Here is a 24,001-nt window from a genome sequence, read left to right as displayed (position 1 = left end):
TCTGGTCTTGTTTATTTCACCGGATGTTTCCTTTTTTCATAGCTATTTATCACCTTCTAACACATTAAATACATTCTTTACTTATTATGTTAGTCATTTATTGTCTGTTTCCTTCTGTAAGAACATAAGGTCTGTAAGACATGGGATCTCTGTCTCTTTGTTCAAAAGGGAAATTTCTATTTATGTATTTAGGTTAGGTTAAGAAGATTCCCAAGTATTTTCCAGAGGTGCAAGAATTAACACTTGTAAATTGGTTCCAAATTTTTTTTAAAAAATGTGTTCTCTAATCTGATCCCACTATTTTCTGGATAGAAATTTCCATATCAAATTATTTTATAAATCTCACTTAGTTTTATTAGGCATATGATAAGGAGCAATGTATCGACAGCCATTTTGCAGATGTGGGATGGAAATGGACAGATCAACACCCAAAGCTTTCCAAGTCCCTTAGAGAAAAGAAAGCACTGTCTAAGCAGGCTTTTCTTGCTTTGTTGTAAATAATCCTAAAACAGATGGCCAAAAGCTAAATGCTAAGTCTGCTGCCATGGAAACCACTATCACAGTGGCCCATTCTAGAGCCTTACCTATAAGATAAACGTTTGTCTTCCTATTGTTACAATCTGAACCTACTAACTTTCACTCCAAGTCCTACTAGAAGTTATTTTATACATATCAGCCTCACAAAAAAGTCTGAGACTAGTTCATACATACTATCACCCTAACACAGCCAAAGTCCAGCAATGTACAGAGAAAGCGTTTTAAATAATTCTTTCTTCATTCAAGTTGTATCTTTATTATATATAAATTCATGTATCTTACCTTAATATTGCAAGCCTGCTCCATCAATCTTCTGGCATTTTCCTCAGCCCTGTATCTTTTTGGAAGCTGAACTCTGAAAAACTTTAAAGCACCTTCAAAATCAGCCTGCAGAAGATCTTCCTTTGAGGTCTGCAAAATAATTCCGAGAATTATCATTACATTTTAGCCTGCACTCAGGACAAATACGTTGAAAAATGAATTTCCGTTTTCCTGAATGCACATTTGTAGCTAAGATCTAACTTAGTTCCGTAAGTTTTTAGGAACATATTTCTAGCCCCTTTACTATTTGCTGAAATAAGTCACCATGAATCCTAGACACAATATAAGAATTAACAGGCTAACATATTTAATTTATATAACCTAAAGATTAGAATGGTGGATCCCAGCAAAGCTAACCAAGTTATAGCTCTGAGAAGGAAAAGTGCAAGAAAAGCAAAAAATGTGTAACTCTGATCTATGACTTTAGTTTGCTGGATATTTTAAGGGTATTATTAGAAACCTGGCTTGGGGTGTCCGGGTGGTGGGTTACTCAGTCAGTTAAGTGACTGACTCAGGCGTGATCTCATGGTTTGTGAGCTCAAGCCCAGTGTCAGGCTCTGTGCTGACAGTGCAGAGCTTGCTTGGGATTCTGTCTCCCTCTCTCTCAAAATAAATAAATAAACTTAAATTTTTTTTTCAAAAAAAGACAAAAAAAAAAAAAAAAGAAACCTGGCTGAAGATATAGAGAAGGTAAAGTATATTAGAATTACATAAGGAACACCTAATGGGAGGACTTTTCAACTAATGACAACAACAGTTCAAGAAAATAAGAAATTGATCCCCCACCTTAAAAAATGCCATGAAAAAATAAATAAAACAAATCACTTAATGACTGAACTTCATATGAAAACTACTGTTTGCAAAATTTACTTCTTTAAGAAATAACCACTTAGAAATGAATATATGCATGCATGGAAAAAAGCCTGAAAGGAAAGAAAAGATTTCTCTGGATAGTGGGATCATGGTTCCCCCCTCCCCCCCTTATATATCGCTGTATTTGCTGCAGTAAAGATTTTGTAATAAGAAAGACAATAAAGGGTGCCAGGCTGGCTCAGTCAGTAGAGGCTGTGACCCTTGATCTTGGGGTTGTGGGTTTAAGTTTCATGTTGGGTGTGGAGCCTACTTTAAAAAAAATGAGGGGCACCTGGATGGCTCAGTCAGTGTAAGCATCTGACTTTGGCTTAGATCATGATCCTGTGGTTTGTGGGTTCAAGCCCCACATTGGACTCTGTGCTGACAGCTCAGAGCCTGGAGCCTGCTTCAGATCCTATGTCTCCCTCTCTTTCTGCCCCTCTTCTGCTCATGCTCTGTGTCTCTCAGAAATAAACATTAAAAATTTTGTTTTAAAAATGAAAAAAAGCAGTAAGTATTTTATTAAAAAACTGTCAGCAATCTTTAGCAAACACCATGATACAAATTATGGATTAAAGCAGACTAGGTACACAGAAGTAAGTCAAAGAGAAATAAGGTGTTTCAAGAGCCAGAAATTAATTGTCAAAAACCTCAGTAATAAAATGAAAAACAACAAAACAAAAAAATGCAACTGAGATGTTTAGAAATCATAGAACTATGCGCTAATTCAAAATATCACTTTATCTCGATTCAAATGTAGACCTGATCAACCTTAACAGCTGTACCGAAAGAGTATAAGGAAGTTGGAGAAATTCCTGCTGACGACAGGGCCCAAGTTGTCTTCACCACCCTGGTCCAAGCCATTGTCATCTCTTTGGTGAGCCATTGCAGTAACTCCCTGAGTGGTCTCCCCATTTCCACTTTGGCTCCCCATAGCCCACTTTCCCTATCATAGCCAGACGATACCCTTTAACATCATGTGGTTCTTCTGTATAAAGCCCTCCAGCGGTTCTACTGTGCTCAGGATAAAATCCAGTATCATTACCACTGCCTGCAAGACCTTTCATGATCTGGAGCCCCTGCTTCCCCCCCAACCTCATCTGGAACCACGTCCCCCTCCTGTTCTCAAGCTCCAGGCACACTGGCCTTGTTTCGTTTTTTTGTACACATCAAGTTCATTGCTGAACGCAACCGCCCTTACTGTTCCCTCTGCCTGGAATCATCTTTCCCCACATCTTCATAAGGAGAGCAACTTTCTGTGATTTAGATTTTAGCTCAAGTGGAAGATCAGAGTGAGGCCTCTTCTAAGCACTTAAATTCTCCCCCCCACACCCCCAGCCCATCAAGTAATTTTCCACCAACGAATTTTTCTGTTTTACATCTCTTTCCGCCTAAGGAAAGGGGCCTTGTCTGTCTTGTTCTTTGCTGTGTTCACAGTGATAAAACTATTAACTGGCATATAGAAGGTTCTCAATTAAAATTTACTGAATGAGGGGCGCCTGGGTGGCGCAGTCGGTTAAGCGTCCGACTTCAGCCAGGTCACGATCTCGTGGTCCGCGAGTTCGAGCCCCACGTCAGGCTCTGGGCTGATGGCTCAGAGCCTGGAGCCTGTTTCCGATTCTGTGTCTCCCCCTCTCTCTGCCCCTCCCCCGTTCATGCTCTGTCTCTCTCTGTCCCAAAAATAAATAAACCTTGAAAAAAAAAAAAAAAAAAATTTACTGAATGAATTTCTGCTTTCATCTCCCCTCCCTTTTAAACAGAATCATATGAAATAAAAGAATATATTAATTCATCCACCAGGCATTTTCACAAGGGTACTAGGTTGCTTCAGCTTTACATCCAAACTAGTAGTCAGAAAGTAGAGCTAGGCTAATAGTGGCAGTGGAAAAAACAAGCCTCAGTACCTCTCAGATTTATTTCCTCCCTCACGGACACTCAAACACGATGGCAGTAAGTGGTAGAGAGAATGTTTATCATGATAGAGTGTTATCAACTCACCTTAACTTATTTGGAAAAGACAGTTATCGGGAACTTCAGCCTAAAAGAGGCCTTCTCTGACTAAGATAGCAATTGCTCAATTATTGGGAAAAGCATCCAGCTACCAGATAAACTGGACACACTATATCCTTAGTCTTCCTTTTTCGTCTGTAATACTGGGTCTGATGATCAGCTCTCTGGTGATCATCAGGAAAATTCAAGACAGGCTGCTTCTAGAGTTTGTAGGGAAACAGGATTAGCAGCTTTCCTCAGAACCCCAAAGCTTCTGAGGGCATCGCTTGATTTTCAGTGCAACTAACCTCTAGTTCCCTGGCAACAGATGCCCCCAATGGTGGTGTGGTTCCTTGTCTGCAGGCAGGAGCATGATTACCTAATTTTCTCATGCTGCCCCAGGCCTAATTTCAAGTCCAGTCTTGGAGTTCATGTGAAAGCAGAAAGATGAGGCCTCAAGATGAACAATCATACAGCCTGTGACATGTGACCTCTGGTCAGACATGCCATGTAGAAAGAGATGCTGTTGGAAGGAGGCTATACTCAGGGGCGGGGGGTGGGGGGGGGAGGGGCGTGTAGCCAGAAGATCTCCATCTGGGTGGGGCTGAGTCTCAGGAAACCAGAATTCAGAGGGCCCTATGACTGTCCTTTCCAAGACACTGCTGGGGTCAGGGATGCTGTGGATCCCATGGCTTGGCCACCTCTGTTAAGCCCCATTGGAGAGGAGCTCTCACAATCACGGAGCAGAAAGACTCAAGCAGACACGTGTGGAAACTGCGTATTATTCAGTCCCTTAATCCCAGCCTCTAGAAGGTAGTTGGCAATTAAAGGTACAAACAAGGCTGCAAAGGACGAAATAAATTCTGACGCCAACTCTGACTAACTCACGGTGCGGCCTCTGTCTCTCCTGTCCTACTTCAAAAAGGGAGCATCTTTAACCTCGAGTATTTGAGAAGGAAATGAGTTAGGTCATATGAGTGCATTTTGTGAACCCAAAACAAATATAAGATATGAGAGTTTGGAAGGCTGCCTCTGTGTTGCTCAGGTATGTTCAGCTACTGATATTTTAGTGGCTAAAAACAGTACCCTCCTCTCACTGACATTTTTAATTCCAGAAAGCAGGCAGTCTGGAAGTTATAAGAACTTATATTCTTCCATGGACTGAAATAAAGCTAATTTCATTGTGAATTTTTAAAAAATATGGCATAAGACAGCCCCATGGGGTAAAAATCATGCCAGTAAGCAAAAAGGATATTAACAACGTGTGCCATTGCCCCAGGAAACAATCTGCAATCCTACTTTGATTCCGATGGGCTTTTTCCTCTAAATTTCTGTCTTTAAGAGACTTCCATAATCATTGTGTCACCTCCAAATACCTTCTTATGCTATACTCAGGTTGTAAATTTACAAGGGTAACTTTCCATTTTCTGAAGGCTGTATCTGAGAGGTTTTTCCCTCTACAGTTGAGGAATAGATACCTCTTGCTCTGCAAAAAATGTGGATGCCTCACTGAGAATTTATCAGAGTTGTTTTGTTTTCTAAACGCTTTTAAAAACTCTTGGATTGTTTACATACGTGTGTGTATATCCACCTGTATAGTAGGGGTTATACGTTTTTTATTGATTACATATTCACTTCCCCTCCCCCCCAAAATAAAAATTTTTTTAAAAGCCTAACATATCTCACTACCCAGAGATAAACATAATTAGCATTTGGTTACAGGGGCGCCTAGGTGGCTCAGTCAGTTAAGCATCTGACTCTTGATTTTGGCTCAGGTCAGGTCATGATCTCATGGTTCATGTGTTTGAGCCCTGCCTTGGGCTCCAGCCAGGAGCCTGCTTGGGATTCTCTCTCTTCCTCTCTCTCTGCCCCTCCCCTGCTCACACGTGCTAGCTCTCGCTCTCTCTCTCTCATTCTCTCTCTCTCACACACACACACACACCCACGTTAAAAAAACCCAGTAGTGGTAATGGTGGTAAAACATTTAAAAAAACATTTTGTTACATTGCTTATAATCTTTTTTTTTACCATCCCCCCACACACACATCACATACATCTAACAAAATTTTAATCATATTGTACGTATGTTGAATATATATGCTTCACAAATGTCAAGTATTGCTGTAACAGTATTAGTCCAAACTATAAGTAGTGGTGCTTTCCATAAAACTAAAACATGACTTCACACATGCAAATTATTAATAAACTGGCTACAGAGATATAAACTTAATTAATGGTTATGTTTACAATTGTATGAATGCTGTCTATCCTTACAATGAAGAGAAGCTTAACATATGATCTTGTGATAAGACCCAAGCTTTAAAAATGCACCCCGAAAAGGCAGACTAACATTTTAAGAACCAAACCAAATACTCAAAAGTAGATCGGTAGGGCCAGCTTCTGGATACCATTATTCCTCTGTGCTCACTACATAGAATTCTGTCAGGCTAGAAGAACTGATTTAAAGGAAAGGCTGATCTTCAACTGGGAAATTCTTAGAGTTTTTCTATATTGCCTTCAGAAAGGTAGTGAGGGAAGAGTAGCATAATGAAAATGCAATTACTTTCTTGACATTATTTGTTAAGTAATGTTAGCCAGAAGGTAACGCAGACAAGAGTTAGGGAAATTTTAAGAAGCAAAGATGTGTTTTCTTCACTTGCAAGACCGAGTACTCAGGACACCTGGGTGGCTCACTTGGTTAAGTGTCTGACTCTTGATGTTGGCTCAGGTTGTGATCTCGTGGTTCATAGCGATCCTATGCGATGATGGCGCAGAGCCTGCTTAGGATTCTCTCCCTCCCTTTGCCCTTCCCCTGCTCGCTCTCTCTCTCTCTCTCTCTCTCAAAAATAAATAAATAAACTTAAAAAAACCACAGAGAACCTTACCAGCTTTTAAATAAGAATAAATAACTTTTGAAAACTAGTGGTTCTCTTGATACTCATCATTTGCTCCCCAAACTTTCTGTCAAATTCTCTTAAGTGAAGATACAAAATATATTTATCAATTATACCTCCAAAGGACTATTATTTCATTCTTCATTTGAATAGAATTTTATATAAAGATTACTTGAACAACTGAAAACATTTCAAGTCCTACTTCTATTTCCTTTCAAGTAGGTAAAGAGAAATATCCAGAGGGAAAAAGGAAGTAGGATTTTTTAAGCAGGTTGTTAATTTAGGTATCCTTCCTACTTCGCCCAGTAAAATGAAGTAAGCAAGTTCCCAGGCACATAATAGACACCAGCATAGATTTGTTCCATAAATTCGTAAAAGCTCTACTTTAAGCACACCCAGTATTAACCAGTCATAATTAATAAAATGCAAATTAGAGAGTACATTTCATACTTATTTTGACATAAGAATTGATTTTTACACTTTGAAGGGCATCAGAAGTACGCATGGCAACTTTTATATTGGGGTCTTTAAATTTTAAGAGTTGTAATCTCTCTTGAATGAGCAATCCTTGCAGCAGTTAAAAAAAAAAGTAAAAATGGGAGACATACTTGCTTCTGTTTTTCATTTCAGCATCAATGCTCCTTTGGATTCACTATGTACAGTGCCCAGGGTATCAGTACTGAAACCATAGCCAAGACTGATATTAATTTATAATGATGTGATCATAACTTTCCACAACATGTAACAGCAAATGAAATCAAAAGAGAAGAAAGGGAAATTCTGAACATGAGTAGAAGAAAACTTTTCCCTTTTCTTCAAATTTCACACACAGTTACAGAGTATGGACCTTAGCTATGTGTCACTGCTGATACCATTTTGAGTGTGTTTTTCCCACTGAAAAATTCAGCGCAAGAGTATCACATGTCAAAGTGATTTTTTTTTTTTTAAGGAGGCAGGGTGGGTGGAAAGGAACAGTTCTAACATTTGGGTGTTAGCTCCTGATGCTTCTATTCCAAACCTCTCATGATTCGTGGATGATAAATCTTTCTTCAAGGGCCTCTGAAAAGCAGCCCTTCTAGGTTTGATTTTTTTAGGGGGTTATTTAAAAAAAATCTAGGAATGGTTCTCTTTCTCACCTTCATTATTTTCACCACAAATGGCTTTTTCTTCCTTTAGTTATAGTGTCTAACAGGATTTCTATTCAGTGGAGACATATTTTTGGAAGTCTGAGAATCATTTGGAAGCACAGGCCTTAGAAGAGGGAAACATTACTTAGCTGGTATCTAGGATACCTGTATCTTTTGCTTTGGTATTTTAATTTCACCAAAGAAACGTGTGTTTGGTGAGTCTGTGCACAGAATTTATGCCTTGTGGTAATATCTAAAATGAAACACTTGTACCTGCTTTATTAAAGGTATTATTTATTAAAGGTAAATTATTATTAAGTTGTTCTTTACTAGGCGTATCTTTGAAGGGCAAGAAGCCAAAATTTCAAATGTAACTTAAATAAAAACTTGAAAAAAAATGTTTTCAAATGTGTCTGGTGTTCAGGCAGTTTGGTGGTCCCTCTGTGAATCAGGGGACAATGAATAGGCTCTAAATCTAAATCCACAGCATTGTCTTGGTAAATCTTCATTAATTTGATCAGTTCATCACAATAATTAACTTACAGGAAAAAAAAACCTACTGGGATCTTTAAAGTAAAATAACATATTTGCATGTGTTTAACCTCCACACCTTCATGTCTGAAACATAGCTAAAAACTGAAACTTCAGTGCCTGCCCTCTTGAGTGGTAATGGAAAGGATTGCACGTGGCAGGATTCCTCTTAGGACCACCCTGTGCAGATTAGCCATCGATCCCACATCATTAGCCAGTCCAATAACACAAGGCTGAACAACTGTACTTCCTCCTGGTACACACTAAACTTTAAGCAGTAACTCATTGGAGAACTGATCCCAATTCACAGCCATATTGCTAATTAAAGGGCATGTGATTTTCCCAAACTGGAAAGTACCCCAGTTCTATCATTATGTACAATCTTTTATGTACAATATTGTACAACAAAGTCAGAGATTGCCAAATGACCCTCTGGACAACTCAGGAAATACTTTTCACATGTAATGTCAATGGCACCATTACCTATGTTTTGGCATGTGAGAGCCCAAAACAACCCATGGGATGTACTACTACCTTGGATACCTAATGGGGCAACCAAGCTGACTCTGTATGGTCGCAACACACAGATACACGTGACTTCCGCAACATCTGAAGCTTGTGAACCCATTCTTTGTGGATTTAATTGCCGATAACTTGTTTTAAACTAGAGGCAGTTTAAATTGAACCCTAATGCAGATTTAAGTATGAGAGACAGCCTTAGTTATAAATTTATGTTTTCCTTCAAAGCACTCAAAGTATAAGGTGCCAAAGAAAGGCAGTAGGAGATTACTGGAAAGTTAACAGTGGAGCCCTGGAATCACAAAGTTAGGGAGTCTTTAAGAATCTGAAAATATATTAGACCAAAACTGACACTTCAAAGGGATGTACTTGTTGAAATACATTTTAGCCCTTAATAGCATCAAAGCTCTTGAATAAAATGCTTTTTATTTCACTTAAAAAATTCCTTTCCAATGGAATCATAAATCTTCAGTTTTCTCTTCTATTAAGAAAAACGTGATTCAGGGAAACAAAATTTAAGTAAGCACTGATGACCTCACTTGGGCGTGAAAACATATGTATTGGGTTCTTTCTATTTCTCTCTTGAATGGCAAGGAAACGATTTCTCAAAAATACCAACCCCCCCAAATTGTATGCTGGTCACTGCTTCTAACTTCATCTTGCAATGACTAACAGACTTTCTTCGGGGTGAAAAATCCCTCACGTACACAGCTACCTAAAATGCTGTTATGATTATACAAGAGAGAAAATATTTGCATGCAAATACATACATGAACACTGAATTGGTAATTGCAACGATAATATAAACAGAGATGAACTAGACTGAAGAGGAGTATGTGAGAGAAAAGTGTGAACATTGTACTTTTGAAAAGAATCACATATGACAGAACCATAATGAAAGAACAGTCTGGAATGGTGTTAAAGTCCATTGTATAAAATAGACAAAGCTTAATGATTCTTGTTCAATTACCAAATAATGGTATAGGACTACTGTAGACCAATTATATTATAGAACAGTTGCTAGGTATAGTTCTCAAACCACTAAAAAGAAACCCTGCACCAGCGATTGTGGGTATTTAATTTTAACCCTTGGTAGGAAGTGAGGAAGGATGAGTGATTTTTCTCTTGTTCAGGAAATCAAAAAAACAGGCAAGCCAGACTTCCCAGATTCATAGCACAGACCCAATAGCTTTAAGCTGCTTCATAGATACACAGTTCAAACATTCCAGGAGAGAAATTTTCAATTTTCTACCCCAGGATTTTTAGGGGGTAAAATTCTGTATCCAAAAAAATAAATAAATAAAAAAATAAAAAATAAAAATAAATAATAAACAAACAGATAGATAGGTAAATAAATAGATAAATAAAATAAAATAAAAATCAAACTGGCAATCAAATGGTGAGGTTAGAATGCAAACCACAGTAGTCTAGATAAGTAGCAATAATGTCTGTTGTGAAATTTAACCCTTTGGAGACGTAAATAACAGAATGCCTAAATCAAGCACTTGGGTATTCTGCTTTATTGCGGAGTCTAGGCAGCCAGAAAACATTTTTTTTCCCCCTGCCACAGAGATAATGCCACTAATGTGGCCCTGGGCTCTTAGAAAAGAGCCATATCCCCTCTAGCCAATTAAGGAGTGGCATGGACCAGGCTCAGCTAGAGCCCCACGACAGTGGCCACTCAGCACTTCCTTCTTGGTAGAGTGCGTAAGAGGAGAAGAAAACAGGAGACTGCAAGCCTCTTTTAGGGATACAGGAATTCTCCCAGAGGGTGGCAGATTCCCTATAAATGAAGTTCAATGAAAAACAGTCTCACCGCCAGAAGCCGAGGCACAAACAGACGATGCCCCATCCCCAGAAGTTCCAGCACTCGACATGCATACTCATTCACCAGCTTGCTCCTCTCGTCGTGCATGTCCTGGGACTTTTTGACAGGAGGTGTGAGCTTAGCAGCTGGGGCTGGGCAGGGCACCCCTTCTTCCATGAGCAGTAAGTAGGTATCCAGAATGAGAAAGCTGGATCTCTTATCCACAATTTTGAGAACTGCAGTGGGAGGGGAGGCAGGCTTAGGTCTCCCCAGGAGCACCAGCCAGTCTCTGGTGGGAATTGTCAGCTAATGTCTCCACAGGAAGAACATTTTGGCTAAATTATCCACTGTGCCAGAGCCCCAAAGTAGACTGGAAAACGAAATCAAACACGGATCTAAATAAAAACCGGCAGAAGCAATCGAATGCAAGAAAATGGCCAAGAGCGATGCAGCAGAGTTCAGATACATGTGTTAAAATGTACAGGCTGCTCGGAAGGGTCTAGCGTGTGTGTGCGTGTGCCGTGTGTGTGTGCGTGAGTGTGCGCGCGCGCGTGTGTCTGTGTGTCTGAGCAGACAGCAGCAGCAGTGGCCGGGAAGCCAGGGCAGTTGTGAAGCTGCAAGGAGAAAAGGATGAGCTCATTGCAATCCCCGATTCGTGACAAGCAGCGCTGCTGCCGCCACTGCCTCCGCTGCCGCCGCCGCCGCCGACGCCGCTGCCGCCTCTCGCTGTGAATCAGTAATGAAGGGGTAGGGAGGGGAGGGGAGGGGAGAGGAGGAGGTAGGTGAATGAGCATGCAGAGTGCGTCTCGGGGGAGAATGCTGTAATAAGAAGCCAATGGCGAGCCGTTGGACAGATGTGCTTCCCCCTCCCAGTCCACCTTCAATCAGTGTTAGTCTGACAGCTTCTGCTGTTGAATCCTAAAGCCAAAGGCAGATGAACCAGCTTCTCTTAGCATGTGAAGCTCACAGAGAAACCAGACCGCCTGCCAGCCACAAGGCTGACCTTTATTCACTCTTGCTTTCTAATAACGGTAACACATACAAGTCGGATTTTATGCTGCGTATTTAAAGTGGGATTTTCCAGCCCTTGTTAGAGGACTGAAATCCCCACAGAAGAGGGGTCTGGGGCAAAATGCTACAGTATGCACGAGAGCAAAGACTGGGCTTCCAAGAAACGACACACCCTCAAGTTGCAGTGTTTACGCAATAATACCGACTTTTTGCAAGGCTAGAATGTGAGGTATTTCGGCATTCAGGGGAAGCCACAATTAAAAGTAAGATTTTTATAAACATTCAGTATGACACTACATAAAGACCTCCAACATGATAATGAGAGTATACATCTAAGGAATCACTAAAGTTGGGATTCTCAAGCAGTAATAACTTTTTTAAGCCACAGACCTTGATAAACATTCAGGTAATAGCTCAAAATGTTATTTTGCTACTCTCTGGTCAAATTAATCCTTCCCTACTAATAACAACTGAGAATTGTCCATAGTTTTAAATTTTACAGTCTTAGTAGGTGTGATTTTAATTCCCTTGATGTGAATAACAGTCACAGTCAAATGAAGGCAAAAAGACAAGATCACCTTTAGGAGCAGTTTCTAAACTTGAGCTAACAATGAACTCATGTATATTGAGAATCCTGGTGCTGTAGTTCTGTAGCTGCTCCCCTGAATCTCAGAGCAGTTTCTCCACTGAAGTTATAGCATGATACAGGGTAACAGGGCTAAGAGAGCCCAGGTGGTTCCTTCTGAGTCTTAGTTTCCTGCTCTGACAAATAACAGTTACAGATCTCCGCAAGTAACAAAAGAGAATCATATTTACCAGCATATGTCTAGGATCTCGGTTAAAGACATAGATTAATTACCAAATTTGGCTTAAAGGGAAATATTGCCTCCTTTAAAGAATATTGTTGAGTTCCTTTTTTTAAAACTCAATAAAAACAAAACATTTTTTTTGTTAAACATCTTGAGTATTAATGAACAAAATATCTTAAATAAGATACTTATATATTGTTGTCAAGCTTTTTATTTCTTCTGAAAATGCTTTCTTTTAAAATTTTTTAAAAATGTTTATTTATATTTGAGAGAGAGAGAGAGAGAGAGAGACAGAGACAGAACACGAATGGGGGAGGGGCAGAGAGAGAGGGAGACAGAATCTGAAGCAGGCTTCAGGCTCTGAGCTGTCAGCAGAGCCTGATACAGGACTCGAACCCACAAGCTGTGAGATCATGACCTGAGCCGAAGTTGAACATTTAACCGACTGAGCCACCCAGGCGCCCCTGAAAATGCTTTCTTAAAAAACTAAAGATTTTAATGGAAAGTGATCAAAACCATTAGAATATGACATATAAATAAATAAATTTCAGATCCCTAAGGTTTTGGATAAATGTCTGATGGGCTACCCAGGGTGGGGTAGGTTCAGTTGGAAGGGGGAGGCTGTAAGGATGAGGGCAGGGGTTCTGGGCCTTTCACAGCCTACCCCTACACACACACACACACACACACACACACACACACACACACACACACACCCTGCAGGGAACCGTTCCATTTTTATCTTGTTTACATACTGGAGTTCTGCATGAGGTTCTGTTTGAAAAGACTGTACCACTGCTATGGAAGTGTGAAAAGCACTGCCATAGAAGCTTCCTGTTTAAGAACAAGGGCACATTTTTACTTGCAAAGGAAGGGACAATTCAGTGACTCCTTTGCTTATAGGACTTTTTTTGGGTTGATTTTTTTTTTTTTTTAAGATAGGGGAAACACTTCCATGCAACTGACGTGGGTTCAAAGAACACTGGCAGAAGCATTTATTTTTTCTATATAAACCAGAAACAAAGAATTTCTTGCCTAAATGGATTCTGGCAAGAAGTCAAAATTAATCCAAAGATTTCAGAACTATGGTCTGGCTCTGATGCTCACAAAAGAAGTTAAAACTCCATGTGCTAATATTAAATGTAATAACTAAAGTATGATATTTTATTAAAAAAATTTTTTTTCAACGTTTTTTATTTATTTTTGGGACAGAGAGAGACAGAGCATGAACAGGGGAGGGGCAGAGAGAGAGGGAGACACAGAATCGGAAACAGGCTCCAGGCTCTGAGCCATCAGCCCAGAGCCCGACGCGGGGCTTGAACCCAAGGACTGCGAGATCGTGACCTGGCTGAAGTCGGACGCTTAACCGACTGCGCCACCCAGGCGCCCCTAAAGTATGATATTTTAATGAGCAAACCAAAGCAAATACTTGGGCACATTTGAGAAACGTTATGTAAGAGGAATTATAAACAAGTTACCCTGTATTTCAGTTTTCCTAATCTCTCCATGATCCTCCTCCTCAAAAATACATTATCCTTGAGGAAGTGAAGGTGCTGGTGCAGCCCTGGGCTCTGAGTGGGCCCTGCCAGGAGAGCAGCAGGGGTCTTATGGGGAGACTGCGTGGGTCCGGAGCATACGTTCCCTGATGAGTCTGAGGAACGGGGGCCACACCAGAGCCTTGCAGAAGGCGTGGGGATTAAAGCACAGAGGAGCCTCGGGAAGAACAGGGAGAAGTGGGAGCAGGCCCAGCTGGCTATTCCTACCAGCCTCCGAACCAAGATGCTGAACAGAGGAGGCAGAGCCGGCACGATGGGGGACGGAGGCAGAGCTGCTGACACGCAGAACTGGATCCAGGTCCTAGGGCTTCACAGGCCAGACTCTCAGTTAAGAGTCAGGATGAAGATGGAAAGAGAGCAACAGCACAGAGCAACCACAGCTCTGTTTCCATGCGCCCAGAACATGCTAAACTGGTGAGAAGGGCAAAGGCTGACGATATCAAATTCCCAGTGGGAAGATGTGGTACAGAAGGCCCTCCGGGCCCAGAAGGCGTCACCTACCTAGAAATGACCACACTGAGAGCTGTCTCATCTCTCTGCACGCCAGGCCAGGCCAGAACGTGCATAGGAATGAACACATCCCAGGTTGTAACGTCCCTCCTCGGCCTCTCATCGTCCTTTCGACATCAAGGTGAACCAGACATCTCAGAGACCCACTTATTCAGTTCTGTATACATGGGGACATCAGCCCAAGCCCAAGCCATCTTCCCATGTATCACTCTATGGAGAATAAAGCACCCTATATAAACAGCGCTCCCTCCATCCCCCCCTGCCAAAGCATCACCTTTGCTTTCAACATTTCCGTAATTTTTCAACCATGGTCCTGTTTTCAGGCTGTCCTTTGAGAATAAGCCATTGATCAATATCAGGTGAAATAACTCTTCTAGAACATAACTTGGTGAAATGGAAGAATGGATTCCAGGCATTTTTGAAGTCCTACAAGAGTGACTCGTCTCAGTGAGCATTTTCTCTTCTCCCTCCCCAACTCCCCAAGTAATTTATTTATTGCTGATGAGGCTCAGAACAGCACACTTCTGAGAAATAAATGTTTCAGTTATAAAGTAGTCCAAAGATGAAACGAATGATAGAAAAAAAAAACCCTCTTGTAAATTAACCAGTTAATAATACATGACTTCTCAGATTTTTTCAACCATCACAAAGATTTTTTTTTAATATGTACAGGAAGATCAACAGCAAATTGAAGATAATATGGGAAACCTGGATGAATCATGCAATGAGGCAGTGAGAGAAAAGCAGACAGGACCAGGCAATAGTCCCAAAGCCAAGGTCTAAAGAAGAGAACCCCACTGTCTGGAGTGCTGGGATCAGGTGGACGGTGGTCCTAATTAAAGCCTTGTGCCGGAATGCTCTTCCTGAACTACTCTACTGTGTCATGATTGCTGGACATGTGCAGGACATAAATAGACTCCCACTGTAAAATGAAGACCATATTTGACTTAATTTATTACTTAATGTAATTAAGAACACTGAGTGCAAAGAAACATGCTAAGTAGTTACTTTAGGGGTTACAAAGGTGAAAAGGAAATACTTTCCAATTTGCAAGAGCTTAAAATCAGAGAGGCATTCAAACATGGAGATAGAGCACAATGTGGACACCATGAAAGGAGGAACAACACTGTGTTACGATCTAGTCACATCTTTGTTATCCACGATGGATTCAGACAAAGTGGGCTCCTACTAGTGAGACTGGTCTGGACCTATAATCCAAGAGTAATGATAATTAAACGTATCTCTGAGAGTAAAACAGGACATTGCTTATTCCATTACCTTCTAGTCACATTTACTCGTCGAATGACATGGGTAAATTACTTCATACTCTTTGAGTCTCTGTAAAATGTCCATGTCCTGTACCTAGCCAAGTTGCTCCAAAAACTAAGTTAATGTGTAGAAAGGAATCTCTCGTGGTGCCTAGCACAGGGTGGGTGCTAGATAACTAGTAATTCTCTTCATCTTTCCAGGAACTCATGTAGAGGGGTAAAATGTATTGTGTTCACCTGGCTTAGGGTTTAGAAAGACAAAAAGGTCTCTGAATGTATTAACATTAGAAACAGAATTAGAACTGTTGCCTCTTCAGTTTGACACATTAGTAATTAGTAGAAAAGGACCCATGCTCTTCTCAACTTGGAAAGATAAAAAGGCAAAAGTGAACTCTCTAGTTATTTCTTTTTTGTTGGACAGACAAGTTTTTAAAGGATAAAGCCTCAATAATTTGGCAGGTTCCTAAGATCCAACAAATAGGTCAAATAAAGATAACAGAGTAAGTAGTATTGGTATCCTGGTAAACATGTAAAATCCTGCACAATGCACACTCTGCCATTCAAGTCTCGATTCTGCTCATGCTCTCCTACATGCTCCTGGAGGTAGAAAGATACACCAGATGCTGCCTCTAACTTTATGCATTATGCACGCTACTTGAAGAAAAAGCTAAAATGAAATGTAAGGAGACTGAGCACATAAGTTATATCACAGGGAAAGGAGTCTCATTATTTTGTAGCTGGAGAGCAAACACTGAATAACTGGAGTACAAAATTAACTGACACCATGGTGGGTAGTTCGGGTAACAGTTTTATAGGAATTCAAAGGGGAAAAAAGGATTCCTATATAACATTATAGACTTACCTAGTGTTTAAGAATGGTCTAACCTCTTGTAAGACTTAAGGCATAACCATCTTATAACCATCGATAAAAACAAGGAGTTTTTGTTGTTGTTGTTGTTTCATAGAAGAGAGAACTTTCTCCCGCCAACAATTTAATAACATGCTGAGTAATCATGGTAGCATCATTATGACCTTACTACATATCCTTGTCCTCAAATTTTAACATAATGTCCTTATTAATGCAAGAACTTCTATGACTATAGACTTGAGGGTTGGTCATTTTGCCTCTACTTCCTTACCTTTATTGACAATCATCTCAAAAGCCTGCTACCTATTTTATTACTGGACATTTGTTTAGAAAGGACTACTTGTGGTAAGCCAGAAATGTGAAATTTCTAGTCACTGGGGTTATATATTCTACAATAACACAGAAGAAGTCTACTTTTCTTATGTGACATTAATTAAAATATTTGAAGACTGTTTTAATTTCCTTTTCTCCAAGATAACCATCCCTGCTATAAGCTGGTTTCTGGATCTTTCTAAAGTGTTCACAATCCTACCTCTTGGATGGGATTTTCTTGGACAATGTCCTTCAGTACTTCACTACCCACACTGATAAGGATACTCTAGACATGATAACAGAATCACAAAATAATGTGCTGTTGTTAGACCCCAGAAAGCATCGAAGTCTAACATGTTTATCCTATTAAGGATAAGACTTATGTTCCGTAAGTGACCTGTTTAATCATAAAACTTGCTTGAGGCAGAGCCAGTAAGCCAAGGTCCCAGAGCCCAGTTGCATGGTAGGGAACCTTGCCTTTTTGTTGTCTTTCAAATTAATGTAGCCCGCTTAACAACAACAACAAAAACACAACTATCTTATGAGGAAAACTGTGCTTCACTATTTTATTTCATCTGGAATTGATACCCTGCCTGCTATCTGGCATGAAAGAATCTAAGAATCTTGGATTTGAGTTGAGAGGGGCATCCAAAAGCCTGTCTTGAGGATAATCACTTCTGAACACACACTTATCATAATAAAGCACATCTGCTTTCTCAATTTTTAACCGAGAAGCACTCTCTTCTTCAATCAAACAGAGAGGCTGCATCCTTGGCAGATCAGCCACAGTGTCTCAAGAGCAGCTTTCTTGAAGCCATGTTAGTGATGTAGGCTTGAAAATGGAATGCTGGCTCTCAGTTCATTCATCCCCTTCCCTGGACAGTTTGTATAAGGCTCCTATTTATTTTCCAGGTAAGCAGAGGCATAAATAAATGTTAGCAAGGGCTGGGTTTATGTTAAATTGATCAGATTAAAATAATGATATGTAGAATCTAGACTGTGCCTTGATTTCCTCCGCTGGATCAGCATTTTACTTTTTATTTTTATGTGTGTGTTAGTATGTGTGCGTTGTCATGATTGTTAAAAATAACGAGGTGCTATATTCATCTTGGTAAGTTGTGCATTGCCTCTGCCTTCTTCCCATGCTCTATTAAATTTGCTATCTCTGGCATCTTCATGTTACATACAACGCTAAGTGTAGTTTAATAGCTGTCACTATGGAAAATAATATTTTCAGTGGAGTAGTTATATGGGTCAGCCCATGCATTAGCGAGTGAATTTGTTTCCATGAAATGAGTATGCCAAGATGGGGACATACAGGTTTTTTTGAAGACAAGTCAATGCTCTAAAATAACGATGGTGATAGGTTATACAGCCTGGCCCTGGCCCCTGCCTCATGGCTTCCAATGGTTTCAGTACAATTTCAGGGGTAGCAAAATGGTGCGAATGGAGGTGAATTTTCCTCTGCGTTCACTAGAGGTTATCTGCTCCCTCTTCACCTCCCTTGAGAGTTCAGTCCCTGTATAAACTCAGTACTGCCACAGGCTGTCACATGATGATAGCAACAAGTGAACAGGTATACAGAGGTCCTTCCTGCATGGTGGGCTCCTTTACCTGTGCCATACTGGTATTTGTCCCAAGCAGGGCCTAACCAAGTAACTTGTACATCACAAACTCTTGTGGATATTTAAATAACCAAAAGTATAAATAATAACAGTTATTATTTATATTTATACAATACCTGTAAAGGCTGTGAACTATGCTAAGCCCTTAGAGCATGCATTGCTGCATTTAATCCTAGCAACCAATTATGACCATTTCACGTAGGAGGCACCTGAGCTTAGAACAGTTCAGCGACTTGCTCAGGATCATGCCGCTAGTAAGTGGTAAGTCAACACAACCATAGTTTGTGGATAACTACACCCCTGATCTATAAATCTTTAAAATTGAACTTGAGTTATTTGAAACAGTGAAGAAAGTAGAGTTAAACAGGCTTGATCCCAGAGGCTAATCAAATTAGTCCAGTGGAAACACCAGGATTTACAGTCATGTCACTGTGAGTATACTGAGGGACTAATGTGTCAGGGGTTCTAAAAGAAATGACAGAAAAAAACAGTAAAAACTTACGCTCAAAGAGCAGCATCTGTACCCTGGTGATCTTACCCATACCCTCCCTGCTAATTCTGAACAATACAGCTACAGGATCAGCCCTCTCTCCAGAGCTCCCACCTGTCTCTCTCCTTACTGGATATATGCAGCCTCACATGTGACTTAATCGTAGTGTTCAACGTCATTCCTTCTTCCCCAGTGCAGCTCCTTGTCTTACATTTCCTATCCCAGCTGAAGGTGTTTGCTATCTGCCCAATTTATACAGTAGGCACCTGGGTGTCATCCCAGAGTCCTCCTTTATACCCTCCCCCACCTCTAAACCATCATTCAAGTCTAGTTGATTCAACCTCCTCACCATCTCTTACAACTATCCCCTCTTCTCCACTCCCATTTCTTCTGATTTGAGATCAGCCCTTGGTATGACAGGCTGGGATCTCCACCATCAGCAATACTCAAGACACTTGAATTTCCCTGCATGCCCCCGGCAACTCTGTGTCTCTAGGTCTCTGTTCTGGCTTTCTCTTCTTCTAGAACTGTGCTTCCCCTCTAATTCACTTACCTTTTCTTAATCTGACAGAATGCAACTCCGAGATTACCTCCTGCAGGAACCAGCCTTCATTCTCGGAGTTGGGGCGCATGGCCCCGTTTGCCCCCCGACGTTTCCACCTATGCTATCTCTCTCACAGCCATCTGCAGGCTTATACTTTAGTGAGTTGCCTTGAAATCAATGGTTAGGTCCCTCTCCTCTGCTAAGGCACTTAGAGACAGGTATCAGGTACCATCCTTCTTGTGCTGAAAACCAGCAGAAGCAGTTACTTGATGCATAATGGCTACCCCATAATTGTTCGTTGGAATGGCTCAGCCTTCAAAATGGATAAAATAAGACTACTGTGTAAGAGAATGATAGATAAGCATTTCTCTGATTAGAGATATTGGTGTTTTAATATTTCTGAGCCTTTTAAAATGTTCTTCCCTTCTGGAATGTTTTTCCCCCATCATTTTTTTTCCCTTTAAAAATGTTAACAATCCTTCAAAATGTTATTGAAAGATCAAAAACTGAGATGTCAGACAGACCTGAATTTAAAACCAACATTTGATGTCCAGTAACTGTGTGACTTCAGGAAAAGTTCGCCTCCTTGAGTCTCACTTTTCATTGAGGAAATGAGGTTTAAAACAGTAATCTAATGGGACACCTAGGTGGCTCAGTTGGTTAAGTGTCTGACTTTGGCTAAGGTCATGATCTCACCACTTGTGAGTTCGAGCCCTGCGTTGGGCTGTGTGCTGACAGCTCAGAGCCTAGACCCTGCTTTAGATTCTGTGTCTCCCTCTCTCCCTGTCCCTCCCCTGCTTTTTCTCTGTCTCTCTCTCTCAAAATTAAATAAACATTAAAAAAACAGCAATCTTATGAAATTGCTAACATTATTAATGACTGTGACATTTCTAGCATGGAAAACTGGGATGATAGTGAAGATAATAACTGATAGGGAAAGCACTGGGGCACTGGAGCCAGGAAAGGGTGGAGGATGAATGGAGTTAGCAAGAAGTAAGTGGCCATCTGTTGGAGATTTCCACAGGCCATGGGAAATATGAATCTGGAGCCAAGAGATGGGTTTGGAAATCACTGGTGAAATATGGGAATGAATGAGGTATAAACCAGGGAAACTAGGAAGCCATAAAGAGACGTTCTTATAGTATGTCATGATATTCTTCTCAATTATGCCAGGTGTGGTTTAATAACTAGTTGCATAATATTATTGGGGAAATAATTGAGCCCACCAGCCAGTAAGCTCCTTAAGGAAAGGTTGTGTATTTGCTTCACTCACCAACACGTTCCCCACGCCCAGTGGAGTGACTATGTCTACAGACAGCTCATCAATTACCGAGTTGGTGAATGATTGAATCTTACCGATGGACTTTCTAGTCATTTGCTTGAAATTTGGTGATCTAAATAGTTAGTAATGTGAGAATACAAATTCGTAGTAAAAATGTGCAGAGGTGGAGGTAAGAATAAAAACCTCACAAGTGCCTGTTGTGGGCCAGACATTGTGCCATCCACTTCTACGCACAGTTTTACCCCATTCCTATGATATGTTGCAATGAGACCATGCTAAAAGAAATGATTTGTTCATGTGTTGCAAAATCAGTCCGCCTGATTTCTATAACACCTTTGGTTTCCCACTTTCCATCAGCCTTCCAAATCCAGTTTATCTGTAAGTCCTGTCAGCTCTATCTACAAAATTATCTGAATTTGTCCCCTCTTTCCATCTTCGCCGTTATCACCTTAGTCCAAGCTACCATCCTATCCTGCTTGGACTTTCTGAAATAACGTCTTCCCAGTCTCCATGCTTCTATTCTTGCTTCTTTTCAAGTCACATTCTACACACCAGATCTCCTCAATCCAAACGTCTTAAAACCATAAATCAGTAAAATTTCTCCATGCTTAGAACTTATACTGGCTTCCCCTTAAACCCAAATGCCAATACTTTGCTACTATTTGTATGACTCTACTGCTCTGGCCCTTGCATAGCTCTCTAACCACATCTCCTTCTTCTCTACTTCTTGCTCATCTGCTCGCTACGCTTCACTCACACTGGCCCCCTTTCTGTTTTGAACATACAAAACTTACACTTCCCCAGGGCCTTTGCACTTGCTGTTGGCTCTGATCTTCATATGACTGGGTCCACTACATCATTCAACTCAAATGTTATTTTGCTCACAGAGGCCCTCTCTTACCATCTTACCTAATGGAGAGCAGGAACACATTGGATTCTCTTGTATTATTTCTTTCATCACATTCATTGCTACTTGAAACTGTTTACTTTTTTTTCCCCCCTAATGTTTATTTATTTTTGAGAGAGAGACAGAGCACTCATGGGGGAGGGGAAGAGCGAGAGGGAGACACAGAATCTGAAGCAGGCTCCAGGCTCTGAGCTGTCAGCACAGAACTTGAACTCACAAAACTGCAAGGTCATGATGTGAGCTGAAGTTGGACGCTTAACTGACAGAACCATCCAGGCGCCCCTACCTTTTTTTTTTTTTTTTTTTTTTTTGAGAGAGAGAGAGCACAGCAGCAGCAAGGGAGGGGCAGAGGGAGAGGGGGAGATAGAATCTCAAGCAGGCTCCATGCATTGCACGGAGCCTGACATGGGGCTCAATCTCACGACCCTGAGATCATGACCTGTGCTGAACTCAAGAGTTGGATGCTTAACCAACTGAGCTACCCAGGCATCCCAAAAACTGTTTACTTCTTTTCCATGTATTATCTCATTCTCCCACTAGAAAATGTCAGGGGAAGGCTCACAGGGGAGAGGTGGGAGAGCTTTAAAAAAATCTTTACTGACAAGTTATTAGAAAAAAACATAAATGTAAAATAAGATTCTGGCTTCAGCTTCTTTTTTTCATTCATCCATTCATTTTTACTTAAAATATTATTATTTTACAGAGCCTTTTGAATCTCTCTTTTCTTTAGCAAAGTGGCCCCTTGACATTTATAGATTCAATATTTATTGTTCCGGCTCTCCCTGAGAGACCCCACAAGGCTGTAACACAGCAACTTGTGGGTTTGCTGAGGAATGAATTTCGTTACTTCCGTGGAGCAGATGGTAAGGAAGCTTAGCTTATAGTCTTTGTTCCTCTCGGTTATTATACGCTCTTATGACAAGGCAGTTATTTTATCTCAATTTCATAAAAAGAGACACTGAATAAAAATATCATAGTGGTATTAAAAAATTTAAAAGCATTGCAGTATATATCTTTCACGAGTGTCAGTTGTTCCCCCCCCCCCCCCCCGAACCAATGGCTATACACATTTTTGTATAAATGGCCTACCTGGATCATGGTAGTCGTGCCATGATTAATACCAAACGTTATGCTTCCAAAAAAACTATGATTAATCTACAGCCCCCATAAGGTCTTGCCACCTAAAAACTGCAGAAACCATTTTAGATATGCAAGTAGCTGAGTCATTGTGGTTTTTGGTAAAGAAGAGAGAGGTTTCTATATTTAAAAACAAGGATAGCATAATATTGGTTTTCAAAGCGTCCTGTAAACTTTGGATAATATATGCTAATGACTGTCAACTACTTTAGGAAGGAGAAGGAAATTAACAACACAAAATAACCAGAAACAGCCCCGAGACCAAGTGGGAATACAGAGGGATAAATGAGCCCAGGGGTAAAAGGTAAAAGAGGAAATATTCAGTTCTCTATATACACACCATGAGCCCAGAGTTTATTTGGTGCCAGTGGAATACGAAACTAGTGTATAATGTGGTTTCTATTGTCAGTGGTACTATAGACTCAGAGCAGAAACAAGATCCATGATCAGGACATCAGGGGGGTCCACAGCACAGGTAATAAGGTGCCCAATAGGTCTACCTGAGGCCAGATTATGATGAAAATGGAAAGCCAGAGGATGGGCTTATACTAGACAGCAGACAGACGCATAATACAATGAAGACACATCTTTAGAAAGATGAATCTGGTAGCAGAGGGCAAAGGATTTTAAGAGAGGAAGAGACTGAAGGCAGACAAGTCATAAAGCTCTTGCAGTGAGCGGAATGTGGGAAGAGGAAACCCTGGACCGGTGTGGTTGCCATGGACACAGAGCGATGCTTAAATCTGAGAAGCATCATAAAGGGAAAATAGCTCTTCGTTATATTTGTGTAACTTTCCAAGTACATGTGGCTTATCATGTCCTCTTTTCTATGACTCATTGGTAGGAAATTGCCAGGTGCAATATTCTTCACCAAATCACCACAGAGGGAGTGAAATGCCCCCTGACATATGAATACTCCCTCAAAGTTACTGATTTTGAGGCACTAGGTTTGGCTAAAAGATCAACTGGTTTGGTCACGATTTCTGAGACTCTTATTATTAATGCAGTTCAAACCATAAGGCTTTAGGTTGAACTAATCAGAAGTTGATCTGGTAATACTACTAGTCAATTGTCCAGAGACACCCTGGTTATCACTCAATGAGCA

The 24,001-nt window shown here is 40.6% G+C and overlaps 1 protein-coding gene and 1 pseudogene across 6 annotated transcripts in view; one reads left to right on the top strand and one right to left on the bottom strand.

The window, feature by feature from the left end:
• The window catches only part of RABGAP1L (RAB GTPase activating protein 1 like), a 765,564-nt gene that overhangs the window by 151,493 nt on the left and 590,070 nt on the right, over positions 1-24,001 (bottom strand). For 5 of the 6 annotated variants that reach the window (XM_047840293.1, XM_047840290.1, XM_047840291.1 and 2 more), the window contains one exon: positions 820-948. In XM_047840293.1, coding sequence (XP_047696249.1) covers positions 820-948 — 129 coding nt within the window. Of the gene's footprint in view, positions 1-819; positions 949-10,586; positions 11,274-24,001 lie in introns of those variants that run through there. The other variant, XM_047840294.1, reaches the window with a different exon arrangement.
• Positions 11,208-14,458, top strand: LOC125155593 (male-enhanced antigen 1-like; annotated as a pseudogene).

This window comes from Prionailurus viverrinus, chromosome F1, assembly GCF_022837055.1.
Source record: "Prionailurus viverrinus isolate Anna chromosome F1, UM_Priviv_1.0, whole genome shotgun sequence".
Classification (NCBI taxonomy): domain Eukaryota; kingdom Metazoa; phylum Chordata; class Mammalia; order Carnivora; family Felidae; genus Prionailurus; species Prionailurus viverrinus.
Note: the sequence above shows the minus strand (reverse complement) of the source record. Positions and strands in the feature narration are given on the sequence as shown.